This window comes from Danio aesculapii, chromosome 10 (assembly GCF_903798145.1).
Source record: "Danio aesculapii chromosome 10, fDanAes4.1, whole genome shotgun sequence".
NCBI lineage: Eukaryota > Metazoa > Chordata > Actinopteri > Cypriniformes > Danionidae > Danio > Danio aesculapii.
The window spans coordinates 35,080,378-35,097,450 of NC_079444.1; the positions used below are offsets into that span (position 1 = coordinate 35,080,378).

General features: G+C 32.7%; 1 protein-coding gene across 2 annotated transcripts in view; it reads left to right on the top strand.

Annotated features, from left to right (window-relative positions):
• hhla2a.1 (HERV-H LTR-associating 2a, tandem duplicate 1) overlaps positions 1-15,995 on the top strand; it is a 49,732-nt gene extending 33,737 nt beyond the window's left edge. For both annotated transcript variants that reach the window (XM_056466698.1, XM_056466697.1), the window contains exons 2-7: positions 5,516-5,800; positions 6,058-6,336; positions 8,513-8,842; positions 12,250-12,339; positions 14,951-15,013; positions 15,714-15,995. In XM_056466698.1, the coding sequence (XP_056322673.1) occupies positions 5,516-5,800; positions 6,058-6,336; positions 8,513-8,842; positions 12,250-12,339; positions 14,951-15,013; positions 15,714-15,781 (1,115 nt within the window). In that variant the 3' untranslated portion in view covers positions 15,782-15,995. The remainder of the gene's footprint in view (positions 1-5,515; positions 5,801-6,057; positions 6,337-8,512; positions 8,843-12,249; positions 12,340-14,950; positions 15,014-15,713) is intronic.
• The last annotated feature ends 1,078 nt before the right edge of the window (positions 15,996-17,073 follow it).

Consider the following 17,073-nt stretch of genomic DNA (forward strand, 5'->3'; position numbering starts at 1 on the left):
ATTATTAATACATAATTTTTCATTTTATTTATTTATTTTTGTTTCATTTTAGGTTGAATTCTTTCTCTTATATGTATTTTAAATTATTCCCCAAAGCAAGTTTTTCATCGCATGACGTCAAAAAAATGCAGAAGCGTAACTGGAGCCAAAGTATTGCATATATACAGTATGTATGTGACAAATAATATATAAATAAATAAATAAATAAAATTAATTTAAATATCTATGTAACAAAATTGTTTTGTATAGTTTTGTTTCTATGTATGTGTGTCGAATGTACCTCGTAAATATATATAACACACATATATTACGTCAAAATAAACTTTTATTTTGGATGTGATTAATCAAGATTCTTTGCCCATGCAGTGCTAGTATTTTTAAAACTTCAGCTTAGATATACAGCTGAAGCCAGAATTATTAGCCCCCTGAATTATTAGCCCCCCTGTTTATTTTTTCCCCAATTTCTGTTTAACAGAGAGAAGATTTTTTCTTCAACACATTTCTAAACATAATAGTTTTAATAACTCATTTCTAATAACTGATTTATTTTATCTTTGCCATGATGACAGTAAATAATATTTGACTAGATATTTTTAAGACACTTCTATAAAGCTTACAGTGACATTTAAAGGCTTAACTAGGTTAATTGGCTTAACTAGGCAGGTTAGGGTAATTAGGCAAGTTATTGTATAACGATTGTTTGTTCTGTAGACTATCAAAATGTATAGCTTAAAGGGGCTAATAATTTTAACCTTAAAATGTTTTTTTAATTAATTAAAAACTGGCCAAAATAAAACAAATAAGACTTTCTCCAGAAGAAAATATATTATGAGACATACTGTGAAACTGTGAAAATTTCCTTGCTCTGTTAAACATCATTTGAGAAATAATTAAAAAAGAAAAAAAATCAAAGGGGGGCTAATAATTCTGATTTCAACTGTATAAATTTGCTTTATGTAATTGATCTAAAAGTAACCAGTAAGTAGTTTTCTGTGTTTAGCTTTTCACTTCATTTCCTTTTTAGGTTTAGTTAATATTTAATTTGTAAATATCTATTTTTTTTTAAATAAAAATGTATTTACCTCATTTGTAGTTTTATGTAGTTTGAAGTTTGTAGTTTGAGTTTTTTATATTTCAGTTACCAATATAAAATGTAAAATGGTTTTATTCATTAGTTAACAATAACTAAGTACATTAAGACTGGCATTATGCACTTTACACACACACACACACACACACACACACACACACACACACACACACACACACACACACACACACACACACACACTTTGATTTTTGTTCAAAATTCTGTTTGCTTTGATTTTTGAACTTCTACAACATCATCAGGCCACTTAAAGTAAATCTGCATAAATCCTGCAATAGATCAAGCTGCCAGGAGAGATGAGTGCAGGTCATAAATATACCTCATTATGTAATTACAGCGGATGCTTCTCTTAGATCTCAAGTGGAGGCAGAATATCAGCTAATGCATCTCTGAGACGCATCTCAAATGTAGGAGACGAGTGAGTTTGCTAAAAGTTGTTCCGTCCCGTCATCTGCTTCACGGTTAACATTACAGCAAGCCAAAACCTCTCCAGGGACTCACGGTAATAGATCTAGACTAGATGTTTAGCACTAAATAAAGTGTTGCATGCATGACAGAAAAAGACAGAACTACACATAAAAGTCACCATTGTGGTGATACATATCCAACAAACTGCAGATACAGATAGTTTAATGCAATCTCAGTCTTGCAGTGCATGCAAAACCACTACAGTGTCACATCATAAAGGTCAGCTCCATCTTGCTCTCTGCTGCTGCTGTGTTTATTTAGTATTTATAGTCTTGCCGATAAGGTGAGTGTGTTGAACGCTAAATAATCAGTCGCAAGTGGTCATTACTGATACTGTATCTCTCCTGTCAGATTGATGTTCTTAGTCAACACACAGTTGTAGTCTGCAGGACTCTCTTTTTCTCAGAATTGAAAGGTGACTGGTGCACATATACAGTAAATGTTTTGTACACATGCACACCCACTCATGTGTGGTTAGGAAACTGATGGTGGAGAGATACATTGTTTTTTATCCCCTTATCTGTCAGCTTAGATTTGTTATTCAAACTTAAACGTTATAGGTGATATATGCATATAATGGGTTCAGGTTTAGATTTTTCTTTCTTTTTTTTTTTTTTTTACAAATATGAATACAGTTTTAAATAGTTGCAAATGTCATTTGGGTGATAAACTTAAAATAGCTATTTTTCTGCTGTCTCAATATATTGTAAATGATTTAAATATTAGATTAAAATATAATAAAAAATGATTTTTAGATTACAATATTTACAAATATTTAAAATAGTTACAGAAATATTGATTCTGAACGTTCCCAGCAGGCACACAATGTCATAAGATGTTAATATTAAGTTAGATTTAGGTTGTGATGTCGGGGGTCCAAATTTCAACATCTAGCCAATGTCTAAGGACAACATTGTTTTGATGACTAATAACAACGTGAAATGACGTTGATATTTGGTTGATTTTTAGCTTGTGTTAGAAAGTGACCAAAATCCAACCTCGAGCCAACATCATACACCAGCGTTGTATTGATATTAAATACTGACATTTATTCATCAGGAATGGCAACCAAAATCCAACGTCTAATAGACATTATTAAGCCCTACGTCTAGGGGAAAACAACATGGGCAAAATAAACAGAAAAACAAATGTTGTGGGTGGTGGATTTCCCAAACAAAACAAAAACTTAATGCAAAAGATCCCCTTCGGTCGACAACCAAACTCAGACAATAAGTTGAGAGTAATTGAATAGATTTATTATAGAAAAATAGTCATTTTAAATGAGCATCTCTTCAGGGTGGCCACAGGCCAAAAGAACAAACAAAAGAATCTACAAAGTAAATGAACTAAATTACCTATAAATATTTAAAGAAAAATACAGCTTAACTTTCTCCCTAAACATAAACATAGTCAAAAGTAATCAAATAAATAGGTAGGCCACCCCTACAAGCTCAAACTCTCAACAAAGTTGAACACATGAGCAATGGTACAAATAATAATGTTAAATGTTGGTCGTCGGCCGGAGGGGTAGAGAAATCATGGAGCTCCACTCCCAACAATCGTCACACCACAAATGAGCTTTCCGAAAACTGCCGGAGGTTCCTTTTTTATAGGCCTCCGCAACCAGCAGCCAATCAGAGCATGGATCACGGTGGAATGGGAGCCTATGGAATAACCAAAAACAACACAAGAAGGCGGGACGAAGAAAAAGACACATGCAATGTGCAATTAAATAAATAAATAAATAAACTTTAGTCGTAACAGACGTCATAGTGGTAATGTCCACACAACGTCAGGCTGTAACATCATTAGACGTTGATATTTGGTTGATTTTTAGGTTGGATGTTGGACATTGACGTCGGCCTGATGTTAGTTTATGACGTCAACCCAATTTTCATTTCCAAACAAAATGCAATGTCCCTATGACATTGGGGTTCAACATCAATCTAAGATCATGTTGACATCCTGTGCCTGCTGGGTTCACTGGATGTCTAGTGTTAGAAAAGTTAAAGTTATCTTTTTAATTGCTAAAATATTATTTAAATGTTGTCTTTTATAATTGCACAAACATCATGAGAAGGTTAATTTTTGGTTGGTGATCATTTTGAAACAGGTCGTAAATAGTAATATATACATTTCCAGTTAAATTATTTCTTTAGACACACAAAAGCATACAGGCTGAAAAAACAATATAATGAAATGTATCAATTCAACTACCCCCACCCCCCTTCTGGTCTCTTTAAACTGGGGTCTCCAATGAATGGAAATAAACAAAAAATAACAAAGTAAAGTATCAATTATACAAAATAAGGCAATCATTCTGGATCCTGATCATTGTTTTATGTAATAAATGTGGAGATTTTGTCAGCAGCTGTAGTCCAGATCTTTAATGTACTCATTTGTACCAAGTTTACTCGAGCTGTGGATAATCCCAACATTATAATGTCCTTGTAACAACCACGTGTACGTGTCCGAATTATGTGGAGTCAGCCAATGTTGGGCTAGTAGGTTTTTTGCTGAAGTTAAGCCAGTCAGCCAGCCAAACAGCTTTTTGTAGCTTGGTAAGATTCAGTGTAGAATCATCGCTCTGTAATAGACTGGAAGGATTCACCAGTACAGGATATTTAATCATTTTAGATAAGATAACACACACCTCATTCCAAAATTTTGTACTTTCCACAATTCCACATCATATGAAAAAAGATTCAAGTTCCTTATCACCAGTTAAAATATTTCTTAAAAAATATTCCATAAACAACATTGTGAGGACGTTATTAAGGACAGGATAATTGTGAGGAAGCATTCCATTGGAGGAACTCATAACTTTGAGCTAAGGTTTTGAAAAGTTTCCTGTCAGCGGGGTGCATTGAGTAATACATTTGTCATAGTTTCTTTTTCTTATTAATTCAGGTCAGCTAAAACAGTAAGGGGCTTTTTGAGAATGTTATTAAAGGCAGGATAACTAAAAGAAACAGTCTATTAATGTTACTACAGGAATGTTCATACATTTCAGAGAACCTTGCCAGAATTTTCTGAAAACATTTCCTGTTAGTTAAAAATTAGCAAAACATGTTTGTTTGTTTTTCATTTGTGTAGGCCAGCAATAACGTTTAGGGCATAACCCATTTGGTAATTTTGCATTATCATTATGACAAAATACTTTTGAATTCTAAACAATTTGAACTGATTAGTAAGTAGAAATATTTTTAAAATGTTAGACGCAACATTTGTTTAAAAAAATATCCCACTGAATGTCGTTGTGCTAATAACCCCTCATTTTTACAGTGATGTTATTAAGGACAGGATAATTATGAGGAGCAATTCTGTCACTGTTATTGCAAGAATGTTAATACATAACTTTGATTTAATAATTTGATATCATAATCAGTTTTTTTGTTAATATATAATATATACCTTTTTTATATAAAGCATGTGTTAAGGTAAGTCGGTGCCTTGCTTACGAAAATGAACAATATTTAACAATCGATTAAAAACAAACTGCTATTCAATTAAACCATGGTTACCACAAATTCACCTGATTTTGCTATCCTAACCATATTTTAACTGCAGTATTGGTTGTTAAACTGGTTATACATATGGTAATCATTGCACCAAAAACATACCCGATTTTACTAATATAAATTCATTTTCAAAGGGATAATGTTCTAGATCGTGGGTCTCAAACTAGATTCCTGGAGGGCTGCAGCTCTGCACAGTTTTGCTTTAACCCTAATCAAATACAGCTCATGCAACTAATCAAGGTGTTCAAGACTACTAGAGACTATAAAGCAGGTGTGATTTGGAGGTGGTTGGAGCTAAAATCTGCAGAGCTGTGGCCCTCCAGGAATGGAGTTTGAGACCACTGTTCTAGGCTAATAATTTGAAAGATGATGATACTAGTTAATAATTCTCATGCATGCTTTTTTTATTGGTATGCAGAGGTTCGCGTGAGCTGCATATTCTCTGAGGACTGCGTTCTTCCCTGCTCCTTTACATCTACTGGTGGAAATGCGAATGTTCAGTGGTTCCAGCAGGAGGCGCTGGTCCTCAGTTTACCGCATGTGGGACAGGGACTCGGCAATGGAAACATGCAGTTCATCAGCAACAGTGCCTCTGATGGCAACGCTTCGATCATGCTGAAAAAAGCAGACAAGACTAGTAAAGGACGATACAAATGTGTGGTCAACAATAAGACTGAGACGTATGTTATTGCGATGGTGGAAGGTTTGTCTCTATTTAAGAAATACATTGAGTCATATTAGTTTAGGTGGTATAAGGAGTAATTTTTCTTTTTTTATTTATGATGTCCAACACACTGATATCCCATTTAAAATAAGTGTGAAATCAAAATTTACCATGTTTATTTTGCTAGCGCACATTAATATTCTTTAGGTGAACAATTAATTCACTGAAAAATTAGTTTGTTTTGGTAATCTTTAATCAAAGTCTGGCTCTTCTCTGATGACATAATTTTTATGCAGCTCCCATCAGGATGATCTCCATCAACAGCAGTGAGTCAGGTTTTGTCCAGTGCTCCACCAGAGACGTGTATCCCGCGCCGGTGGTGCAGTGGAGCTCAGAGCCCGCTTTAGCTCCTGCTGCCCTGCAGCCCGTCACCCGCATCAGTCCTGGAGTAAACGGCCTTTTCACTGCCCAGAGTGTCTTAAAACTGCACAACATCAGCCTGGAGCATGTCTATATGTGCACCATCACCTCTAAATATGAAACCCAGACACTGACAGCGTCATTTAAGCCGCAAGGTAAAATGTATCATGTCAAAAAGTGAAATGAATGTCAATAGTATGAGCATAATGTGACAAAACCGATGTTGTCTCATACACTCAGAAATAAAGGTACAAAATCTGTCACAGTCTGTACACTGTTATACCACACAGGTGAAAATTATTACCTTTACACTTTTGTACCTTTGAAGGTTCACTTTTGTACCATTTAAGGTATTACAGGGTGTCTGCGGAGTCTTAAAAAGTATTAAAAGTTGATAAATCAATGTAGAGAAATGTAAGGCCATTAAAAAGAATTAAAAAGTCTTAAATGCTATTTTGCAAGGTATTAAATTTGATATCATTTTTGATTATGTAATGTATGGTTGTTTGCTAAAGTTTGTCTGAATTAAATCTGTGAATATCAGGATGCGGTGTAGTTTATGAAATCAATGAATTCCTGCTAGATTTGACATCACGCTGCTTTGTTTACTGCAGTAATCAAGGCAACACTGTTATCTCTGCAGTTCTATAGGTGCCAACCTGCTGGATTAGCTAGATTTAATAGATTTTTATTCAGTATATGAATGATGTTTTAGTTTTGGATTAGTTTCTTACATCAATTTTTAGTAGTTAAAATTTCACCAGTGATCCGGGTGAAACCTAAAGTGGTTATAAGGTCTTCAAATGTATGGAAAGAGTCTTATAAAAGGTCTTAAAAGGTATTGAATTTCACTCTTTGATTCCTGTATATTCTCTATTAATATGTACCTTTAAGAACCTGTTTAGAACAAAACTGTGCCCATTGAAAAGGTACCGCCCCAGTGATTTTGTATCTTTATTTCTGGGAGAACAGGAATGATCAGCCCTGAATAAAAAGAGCTGTTTGTGGCACATATTTCAAACAAATGTTTAATTTACTGTAAAAACATCAAATAAATCAATTATTTGTATATAAAACAAGATGGTATTTAATTTAATTTTATTTAATTTTATTCAGTATTGTCTCACAAACAGGATTTATCAGATCTGAAGGGCAAGATCAGGTTATTAAATGTGTGCGTGTGTGTATAAACACAAGTACATGCATATTATATAGTTTTTCATTCACATAGGATAATAATATAATTATTTTAATAGCAAAATATAAAATCTATTTAATAAGATGCTATTAAGTGAATCTCCTGCTGGGATTTTATTTTATTGTTATTTATTTAATTATTTTTATTTTTATTGATAATGCACCTTTTTTCTACTTCATATTTTATAATGTATATTAAAATGTCAGTTTAAAGTTTAATTTATAAACTAAAACCAGATCTAATTATACTGTACACTTTTGTTTAATTTTATTTTTGTTGTTGTTAGATATCTTTTTCACATTAATGTTTTATAATATAATAAAATGACAGTTTTACGTTTAATAAATAATATGATGCAAGATCAAATCATTTGTACATGTAATGGGATGAAGATATTTTATTTTATTATTTAATTACCAGATCTGAAGGGTAAGATCCGGTTGTTAAGTGTGTGTGTGTGTGTGTGTGTGTGTGTGTGTGTGTGTGTAAACACAAACACATGCATAGTATATAGTTTTTAATCCACAATGTATAATAATATGTTTAATTTATAATAGAAAAACATAAACTCTAATTTGATAAGTGAATTTGCTGCTGGGATTTTTTATTTATTTATTTATTTATTTATTTTTTTTTTATTTTATTGCTAATGATTTTTTTCACCTAAGTTTTTTAGAATGTATAATAAAATTATAGTTATAAGATTTAATTCATAGCATAATACAAGATCAAATGATATGTACATGTAATGGGATAAATATTTTTTATTTTATTTTATTTTATTTTGTCTCACAATTAAAACTGGAATTACCAGATCAGAAGTTTTTACAATCTATCATAATATATTTAATTTATAATAGAAAAATATCAATATATAATATATATTATATATTTATTATATTACAATATATAATATCAATATATAATATATTTGTACATTTAATAAGATTTTAATAAGTGATTGTTACATTTTTTTTATTTAAGTACAGTTTAGCGTTTGATTTATAATATAATACAATTTGTACTTGTAATGATAAGATAAGGCCAAGATATTTTATTTGTTTATTTAAAAATATATATTTTATTTTGTTTTATTTTATTTTAATACTAACATCATCTCTCATACAAAACAGAAATTACCGGCTATACAGGGCAAGACCTGATTATTCCATGCAAAGCTCCCAAGCACCTCCAGGCCTTCTCTGCTGTCTGGACATTTACAAGAGCAAACAAAACCTCAGACATCCTCACATATGACAGCCGGACCCACAAATTCAGCAGCTCACTGGATCATGCAAAACTACAGGAGAAGGACAAAGCTGTGATAGGAGACTTTTCACTCGTCCTGAAGAAACCTGTGGCCTCAGAACATGCTGGAATCTACACGTGTGCCTTCACTGGACCAAAGACACAGCATCTGATACAGACACACGTCGACATCACTTCCTCCAGACAGGGGAAAGGTATTTATGAACTCCTCCATACATGATTGCTCAAAATCAAACATATTTTATTTTTGAAAGCAGCCCCTGTAGATGTCTAATCACGGCCATACAGAAATCTGATTTATGTTCATGTTTGGGGGGGCTCAAGTTTTTCGATTATGTTTGATAATATGCTTCAGTGAACCAAAGTTATATATTTAATTCATTTACATCTAATTTATTAATCAAACTTTGGTTTTCAGTGTTTTGAGAGATATTGAGTGGTTCTCAATGACATTTGTGATATTAAATAAACGGTGAAAGACTGCACATATTTTTTATTTTACAGTTTAACTTCCATGTGCGAGCAAGACTATAATTAAGTACAAACTATGTATCTAGTTTTATAAACACCTACGGTACAAATGCCTGTTCTAAAAGAAACATGTTCGCGTCTGTTAGTGCTCTAGATCAGTGGTTCTCAAACTGGGGGTCGTGACCCCTGCGGGGGGGGTCACAGAATAATTTCAAGGGGTCGCGAGAGTGATTTAAAAATTGTGTAATTTTCAGTGATTATGATATATATTTTTCACTATAACAAGTGAAAGCTGATATTTTCAGATTTTTAAAAGATATTACTGATGAATTCCTAAAGTATTTAGGACACAAAACTTGTCAAGTCAACTTGCCGCAGTAAACAAAGCCCGCAACGCTTGACCCGCCTTCGCGATCTTCTTATTGGCCCACTGCTCTGGAACTGAATTGGTTAAAATCAGCTGTCAATCACTCAGTCAACGCCTCCTGTCTTCAGAGGACAGGAGCTACAACCGGGAAAATGTAAATTGCTAAAGATGAGAGAATGAAAACAACACTGACAGATTTTGTCTTAGAAACACCTAAAGCTACAAATAATGGCACATCTGATTACTGATCATGTGCTGAATGTTAATCCACCATCTACACTTTTTGAAGAGTGGATAAAAGACTTCCATTGGCTTTAAGTCCGCTATGAAAATAACTAAAGCGTTCACTGTAGATTTTCAGGTAACTGTTTGCCACATCTACACATTTTAAGCACAAGAGGTTCTGTTTAATCCTTCATTTAATCGCCAGATGCTGTCAGCCGTACAAGTGGCAGCTATATGTACAATTTAACACCACATACACCATCGCAGAAGGGCTTGCACTGACTAAGATTAAACTAATATTGCAGCTCATGAAAAGACCGGTATTGCTATTAAAATGACGTATGCAAATAATAAGGTATATGTCAAAAGCATCTGTGCAATATCAGACACCAGGCGTGAGAACACAGCACAGTTATCATTAACAGATTCATTCATGTCAAGCAGTGCGTGCAGGGCCGGTGAGCGGTTCGTGTATCTTTTAGTCACTCAATTATGTTATAAAAATGAATTTTCTTGTGATAACGGGATTTCATTGAGACATATTTTCCTCACGCATGCATATATATATATTTTTGCTTGTTAGTTTTGATTGATGTTGATTTCAAATGCAATAAATCTGTTTATAAAACTTGTAATAACAGTGCGATAATTGGTGGGTGCAACAAAATTTTGGCTGGTGCGCCGACATTTTTAAAGTTAGGATCACCAGTGCTATCAAGCAAAAATATTAATTTCGAGCCCTGTGATGTAGAGTAAATATAGTTAAAATATTGTGAAAAGCTTTAAAAAAGTTATCTTTATTGTTTGTATATACTTTGGTAGTGGGGGGTCGCGAGTTCTTGACGATCCTACACTGGGGGTTGCTGGTTTAAAAGTTTGAGAACCACTGCTCTAGATTTGCTGCTAAATTAATATTTTTGGCGCAAACCAAACATTCACAATGCATTCACAATGTTATGACCCATTAGAGGGGTGGAGAAATGTATATTTACGATATCTATTATTTTAATTAGTAATACTATTTAAGATACAGATCAGAGCAAACTATTTAGTAACTATTAAAGGGCAGACGTCTTGTTTTGATGTTCTTCAGGGGGGGATCAAGCGTTAATTCGGAGGGTCAGACCCCCCAACCCCCTGTAATTCGCACCCTGCATATATTTTGGTATTTGAAATTCAGATGCTTGAAAAAGATGTAAACAATATTTTGACATATGTTGCATATATTACATATATTTTATGTTGAACTCAAACATCAACTTGTGTGTCATATTCACTTGAGGCGCGATTCCACTGACGCGCTGTCTACCAGAAATGATAAATATTTTAAAATAGGCACTATCCCTATAAATAAACTGCATAGTTGCAATCTAAACAGCTACATTCTCAACTAAAAAAGCCTCAAAAGTACATAATGTTGTCCAACAGCAGCAATATTTGTCAAACTGTAGAGTGTCCTCTGATTGTCGCTGAATGTAGGCAGAGTAATACACAAGGGTGAAGGTGAAGAGGCGGTACGAGTGCTGTTATTTGCAGAATATCGCACTGCTATCAGCCAATCAGATTCTAGAACCAGACAGAACTGTTGTATAAAGCCATATATAATAGGATGATCTTTAATATAATATAATATAATATAATATAATATAATATAATATAATATAATATAATATAATATAATATAATATAATATAATATAATGAAAAGTAGAAATGTCGGAGCTATCAATATATTCTGTATATTAATATAAGCTATACAACTGATATTATTTTTACAATGTTATGCTTAAGAGGAAAATACTGCCAGCATTTACTAAACCAATTTCAGTTTTTGTCATTCTGCTGAACACAAAAGAGGATATTTTGAAGAATGTTGGAAACCTGTAACCATTTGTTTTTCTTACTATGGAAGTCAATGGTTAACAGTTTTTTTTTAAATTCTTCAAAATATTTTATTTTTTTCAATACTAGTAAAAAACACACTAAAATACTGTTTAAGTCTCTGTTAAATTAAAAAAGAAAAGGATAGATGGCCTATACAGACTTTAAACGATTTAACATCTTGTTGTCTGGTCATTTTTATTAGTGGTTAATAATAATAATTTTAACTAATAACTAAATTTTGAGCAAATTAAGGTTCATTCCACAAAAGAGGACATTTTCTTTGATTCAATTTTAGATCAACATTAATGCCTAAAATGCCTTTCAATTCAGTTTACTTTTTAAAGGTATAGTTCACCCAAAATGTACTCACCTTTTCCTCACCATCAAGTGTTTACAAAAGCACACACATTTTAATAAATGTTGGAAACCGGTCACCATTGACTCCTAAAGTAGGAAATAAAATACTATGGAAGTCAATGGGTACTGGTTTTTAACATTCTTCAAAATATCTTCTTTTATGTTCAACTGAAGAAAGAAACTTAAACAGGTTTGAAACAAGTGGAGGGAGATGAAATGAGGACAGAAATGCCATTTTTTGTGGGGTGAACATTATAACTATTACAAAACTAACTTTTTTTTCTCTCTCTCTTTTTAGATTCTATGAAGTATAATCTGTGGATGTTGGGTATCGTCATAGGATTAATCGTTCTTCTTGGCATCGTCTTGATTATAAAAAGATACAGAGGTAATAATGTGAATCTAATGTATAATACAAGCCCGATTCCAAATAAGTTTTGGAAAATGCAATGAAATTTAAGAGTCTGTGATTGAGTTATTATTTCACTTAAACATATTTAATTGCTAAAAGTACAATGAAAAATTCTCTAGTGTTTTCACTGACAAACTTAACCCTCATGTCGTGTTCACATCCCACCCCTTACTCTAGTGTTCCTGGTCAAAATTGAACTGCTCTTATATTAGCACAAAAAACATTTTTCACCACCAAATTTTTATTCAACATTCTTTAGCTGTGAACAATGTCTTAAAGTAGGGTTTAACATTAATGTATAGAATTAGACATAAAATAACTGCTGTGAAAATACAAATGGGCACTGAAAATGTTTACAAAATGAACGATAGATGAAAGAAATCAAAATACTTATATATAGTATAGTAGAATAGATTCATAACCGATAGACAGCTCGCTAAATTAATGATCTCTGGGTCTGACCAAAGAAATTGACATGTTAATCCATCTGAATGATCAATTTAGCAAAGCACAAACAAAATAGTATCCTTTCCTGTTTACGGAGTGCTCGAATTTTCATTCAGTCGTTCAATTGGACTATATTAGTGTACTAATGTAGGGAATAGTGACTGGGGGTACCCATTCATTTCTTATGAATTCCTTTACACCACAGGTGTAACAAGGTGGATTAAAGCACTCAAAATTCAGTGAAAGAGGTGATCATTGCTTTAATATGTTCAAGTGCATAGTGTGGAGGATATCATAAGGCCTTGAGGCAATCAGATGTAAAACACATTATTATTAGTGTTTTAAGTTGTAAAATGGTCAGATTTGACCCGAACACGACAGGAAGGTTAAATGTATTTTGTAATTTATTTATATTTTTTGCAAGTTTTGATTTTGCTAGCTGTAGTTAGAGTACAGAGACATATACTGCCATCAAGATAACATCTTTCATGGAAAGTTCATGGTTATTAGATCAAGTCTCATTGTGCTTGTGCTACAGCAGTGTGGTTTCATAGTTACAGAGTGAATGTGCTTCACTGGCCTTTCTGCAGTCCAGATCTGTGTCCTTTTGAAAATATATGGCTTATCATGAAAAGGAGAAACCGATATTGATGACCACTGACTGTTAAGCTGCTGAGGTTTTGCATTATGTCAGAAAGTTTGATTGTAAAACTTAATTATTATTCTGAATTTCCAGATGATTAAACATTATAATTAATAGGAAAAAAATTGAGTGGCACTGTCTTAAACATGCCCTTTTCCCATCTTTTTTTTGGAGTGTTTTTCAGCCATTAGTTTATACTTCCAGAATGCAATTTATTTAGTCACTGAAGTCATTGGAAATCTGTTTTTGTACTTTTGTCAATTACATAACTAAAGAGAATCAGCAAGTCCTTGATTTCATTCCCATTTATTTAAAAATGTCCCAACTTTTTTGTAATTGGGGTTGTAAATGGCTTGCATATTAGTGTTTATTTTTAAATGGGCTGAGAATTGACATGTATTAATAGCTTATTTTAATTGCTAACGTAAGACCTAAGAAACAAGACCTTCCCTGACTTCCTATAGTATAAAAAACGAGTGTCAATAAACTTCTACATGAAGGAAACTTCTTTTTTTACTTCCAATCAAAGGATGAACAGGTACTTTTCTGTGGGTAGATTGGCTTTTTGAATGGCATTCAGTTTTTCAGAATTACCTGTGTGAGCACACGTTATAAGATTTAAGGTTAGATTCAACTTTGTCATTACACATCTACACAACATGTACAAGGCAATGAAATGCAGTTTAGGTCTAACCAGGAGTGCAATAGCAGCAAGTGCAGGATGTAGATATAATTTATAAAGTGCAATTATTGAAAAATATGGGTAATATTTACAAATGCGTGTACTATGAACATTATATGCAGGTTGTATTAACTATGAACATAGATTTACAATAGATGAATATACAGTTGAAGTCAATATTATTAGCCCCCCTGAATTATTAGCCCCCCTGTTTATTTTTTTAACCGAGAGAAGACACGGTTGTTTTTTTTCCTACACATTTCTAAACATAATAGTTTTAATAACTCATTTCTAAAAACTGATTTATTTTATCTTTGCCATGATGACAGTAAATAATATTTGACTAGATATTTTTCAAGACACTTCTATACAGCTTAAAGTGACATTTAAAGGCTTAACTAGGTTAATTAGGCAAATTATTGTATTACTATGGTTTGTTCTGTAGACTATCGAAAAAAATAGCTTAAAGGCGCTAATAATTTTGACCTTAAAATGGTTCATAAAAAAATAAAAACTGCTTTTATTCTAGCGGAAATAAAACAAATCAGACTTTCTCCTAAAGAAAAAATATTATCAGACATACTTTGAAAATTTAATTGCTCTGGTAAACATAATTTAGGAAATATTTAAAAAAAGAATAATAAATTCAAAGGGGGGCTAATAATTCTGATTTCAACTGTATGCTATTAATAAGTTGTAGGTTTCAGTTCACTAAATGGCCACTGAAAACATTGTGTCTGAATTCTACAGACAGTCCCTTTGATATACACGGTTTACATATATTCAATCTATATAAATGTTGTTTATGTTTGCAGCAAAGTCAAAAAGAAGTCCAGAAAAAGCTCAAGAAGATGCAGAAATGCAAGGAATGAACTCAGGTACTGTGCGCTCAGGTGACGTTTACACTAATGTGTCTTTGTTTTAAAATGCATTTTTTAAATTTATTTAATTTACAACTAGTTTATTAATAAAATGGATTTAAGTTAAAATCAAATGTATATTTATGTTACCTTTTATTTTAATTATTAATATTATTATTTAAGATACAGATCAGAGAAAACTATTTCCCATTTTTTCCATAGTATTTCCTATAATATTTTTTCTTCTGGAGAAAGTCTGATTTGTTTTATTTCAGCTAGAATAAAAGCTGTTCAATCTGTAAAAATTTTTTAAAAAACATTTTAAGGTCAATATTATTTGCCCCCTTAAGCAATATTTTTTTTTGATTGTCCACAGGACAAACTATCATTATACAATGACTTGCCTAATACCCTAATTTGCCTAATTAACCTAGTTAAGCTTTTAAATGTCACTTTAAGCTGAATGCTAGTATCTTGAAAAATATCTAGTAAAATATTATGTACTGTCATCATGGCAAAGATTAAATAAATCAATTATTAGAAATGAGTTATTAAATGTATTGTGTTTATAAATGTGTTGAAATAAATCTTCTCTCCGTTAAACAGAAATTGGGGAAACAAATATAATGTATACAGGGGGGCTAGTCATTCTGACTTTCTAGCCATGTTTTCTGAACATAGATTTTAAATGTAATGTTTTCCGTTTGTCCATTTGTAGACAAAGCAGCAGAAGATCCACAAGCTGGAATGAAACTTCTAACAGAGACTTCAGCATCTCACAGTTAACCATGAAGACAAGAGAGACGAGATATGAGAGAGAAACCATCTACAGGACTCAGTGACGGACAGACTGTATTTCTATGCCTTTTGATCAAGCACAATGTCACAGAAAATAACATATACATTTCATGTGTATTTATTTTTTTAAATGAAGCTTTATTAAAGATTTGTTTTCATAATTTATTCTGAAAGCAATAAAAATATGCATATTATTTATAAACTATTCACTGTTCCTTTTTTAACAGATCTCCTGTTGGCTGTTAGTACAGTAATTATGGTGCTGTTCAGAAGGCTAGGGTTAGAAAGAAAGATTTTTGGTTGGTTTTTTGAAAGAAATTAAAGGAATAGTTCATTCAAACTGAGCATTTTCTGGTACTTTACTCCCCTCAGGTCTTTTAAGATGAAGGTGACCTTTCTCAGTAATTGTTATTATGTGGAACCATGGCCATGTATTTGCTATTGAGTTGTCTGGGTATTCTGTGTGGTTGGGAAGAGGAGGCTAGGGTGTTCTCTGTAGTTTCAGGGGTGTCCAAACTCGGTCCTGGAGAGCCGGTGTCCTGCAGAATTTAGCTCCAACTTGCCTCAATAGACCTGCATGGATGTTTCTAGAAATCCTAGTAAGATATTAGCTAGCCCAGGTGTGCCTGATTAGGGTTGGAACTAAAATATGCAGGACACCGGCCCTCCAGAACTGATTTGGACACTCCTGCTGTAGTCGCTAGTGATTTCTAAGTGGTTGCTTTGCAATTGGGTATTCTGTGTGGTTGGGAAGAGGTTGGTATTGTTGCTTTGTGGTTACTAGGGTGTTCTTTGTAGTTCGGGATTTCTGCACTGTTTTTAGAGTGTTGCTATTCAGCTGGAAGACCAATCAATGAATTATTTCTATGCAATCTGCAGGTTAAGCAAGTTAAAAGTCACAGAAAAAAACTTTTCTAAAGGTTTTTAAAGGAACTTTGATAAAAAATGTTTATATAAAATGAGTACTGAACACGTCATGTTTTTCCTGGGAATAATATTAATAGCTGCTGACATGGAATTGAAACAGATTTAGGTAAAAACCCAAACAATACAAACATAAAAATATATGAAAAATAAAATGACACAAGGAGAAAGTACTGAACTACTGAAATGTAATTAATACTTTATATAAAAGGCTTTTTTGGTGATGGCAGCTTAAAGATGCCTCTCATATGGAGAATGAAGTCACAGACGTTTTTTTCACAGAGTGTCAAATCTTGATGGTTCTGTGGGTCTCGTCTATCAAATCTGAGCATTAATTTGTATTTTCTATTGGATTC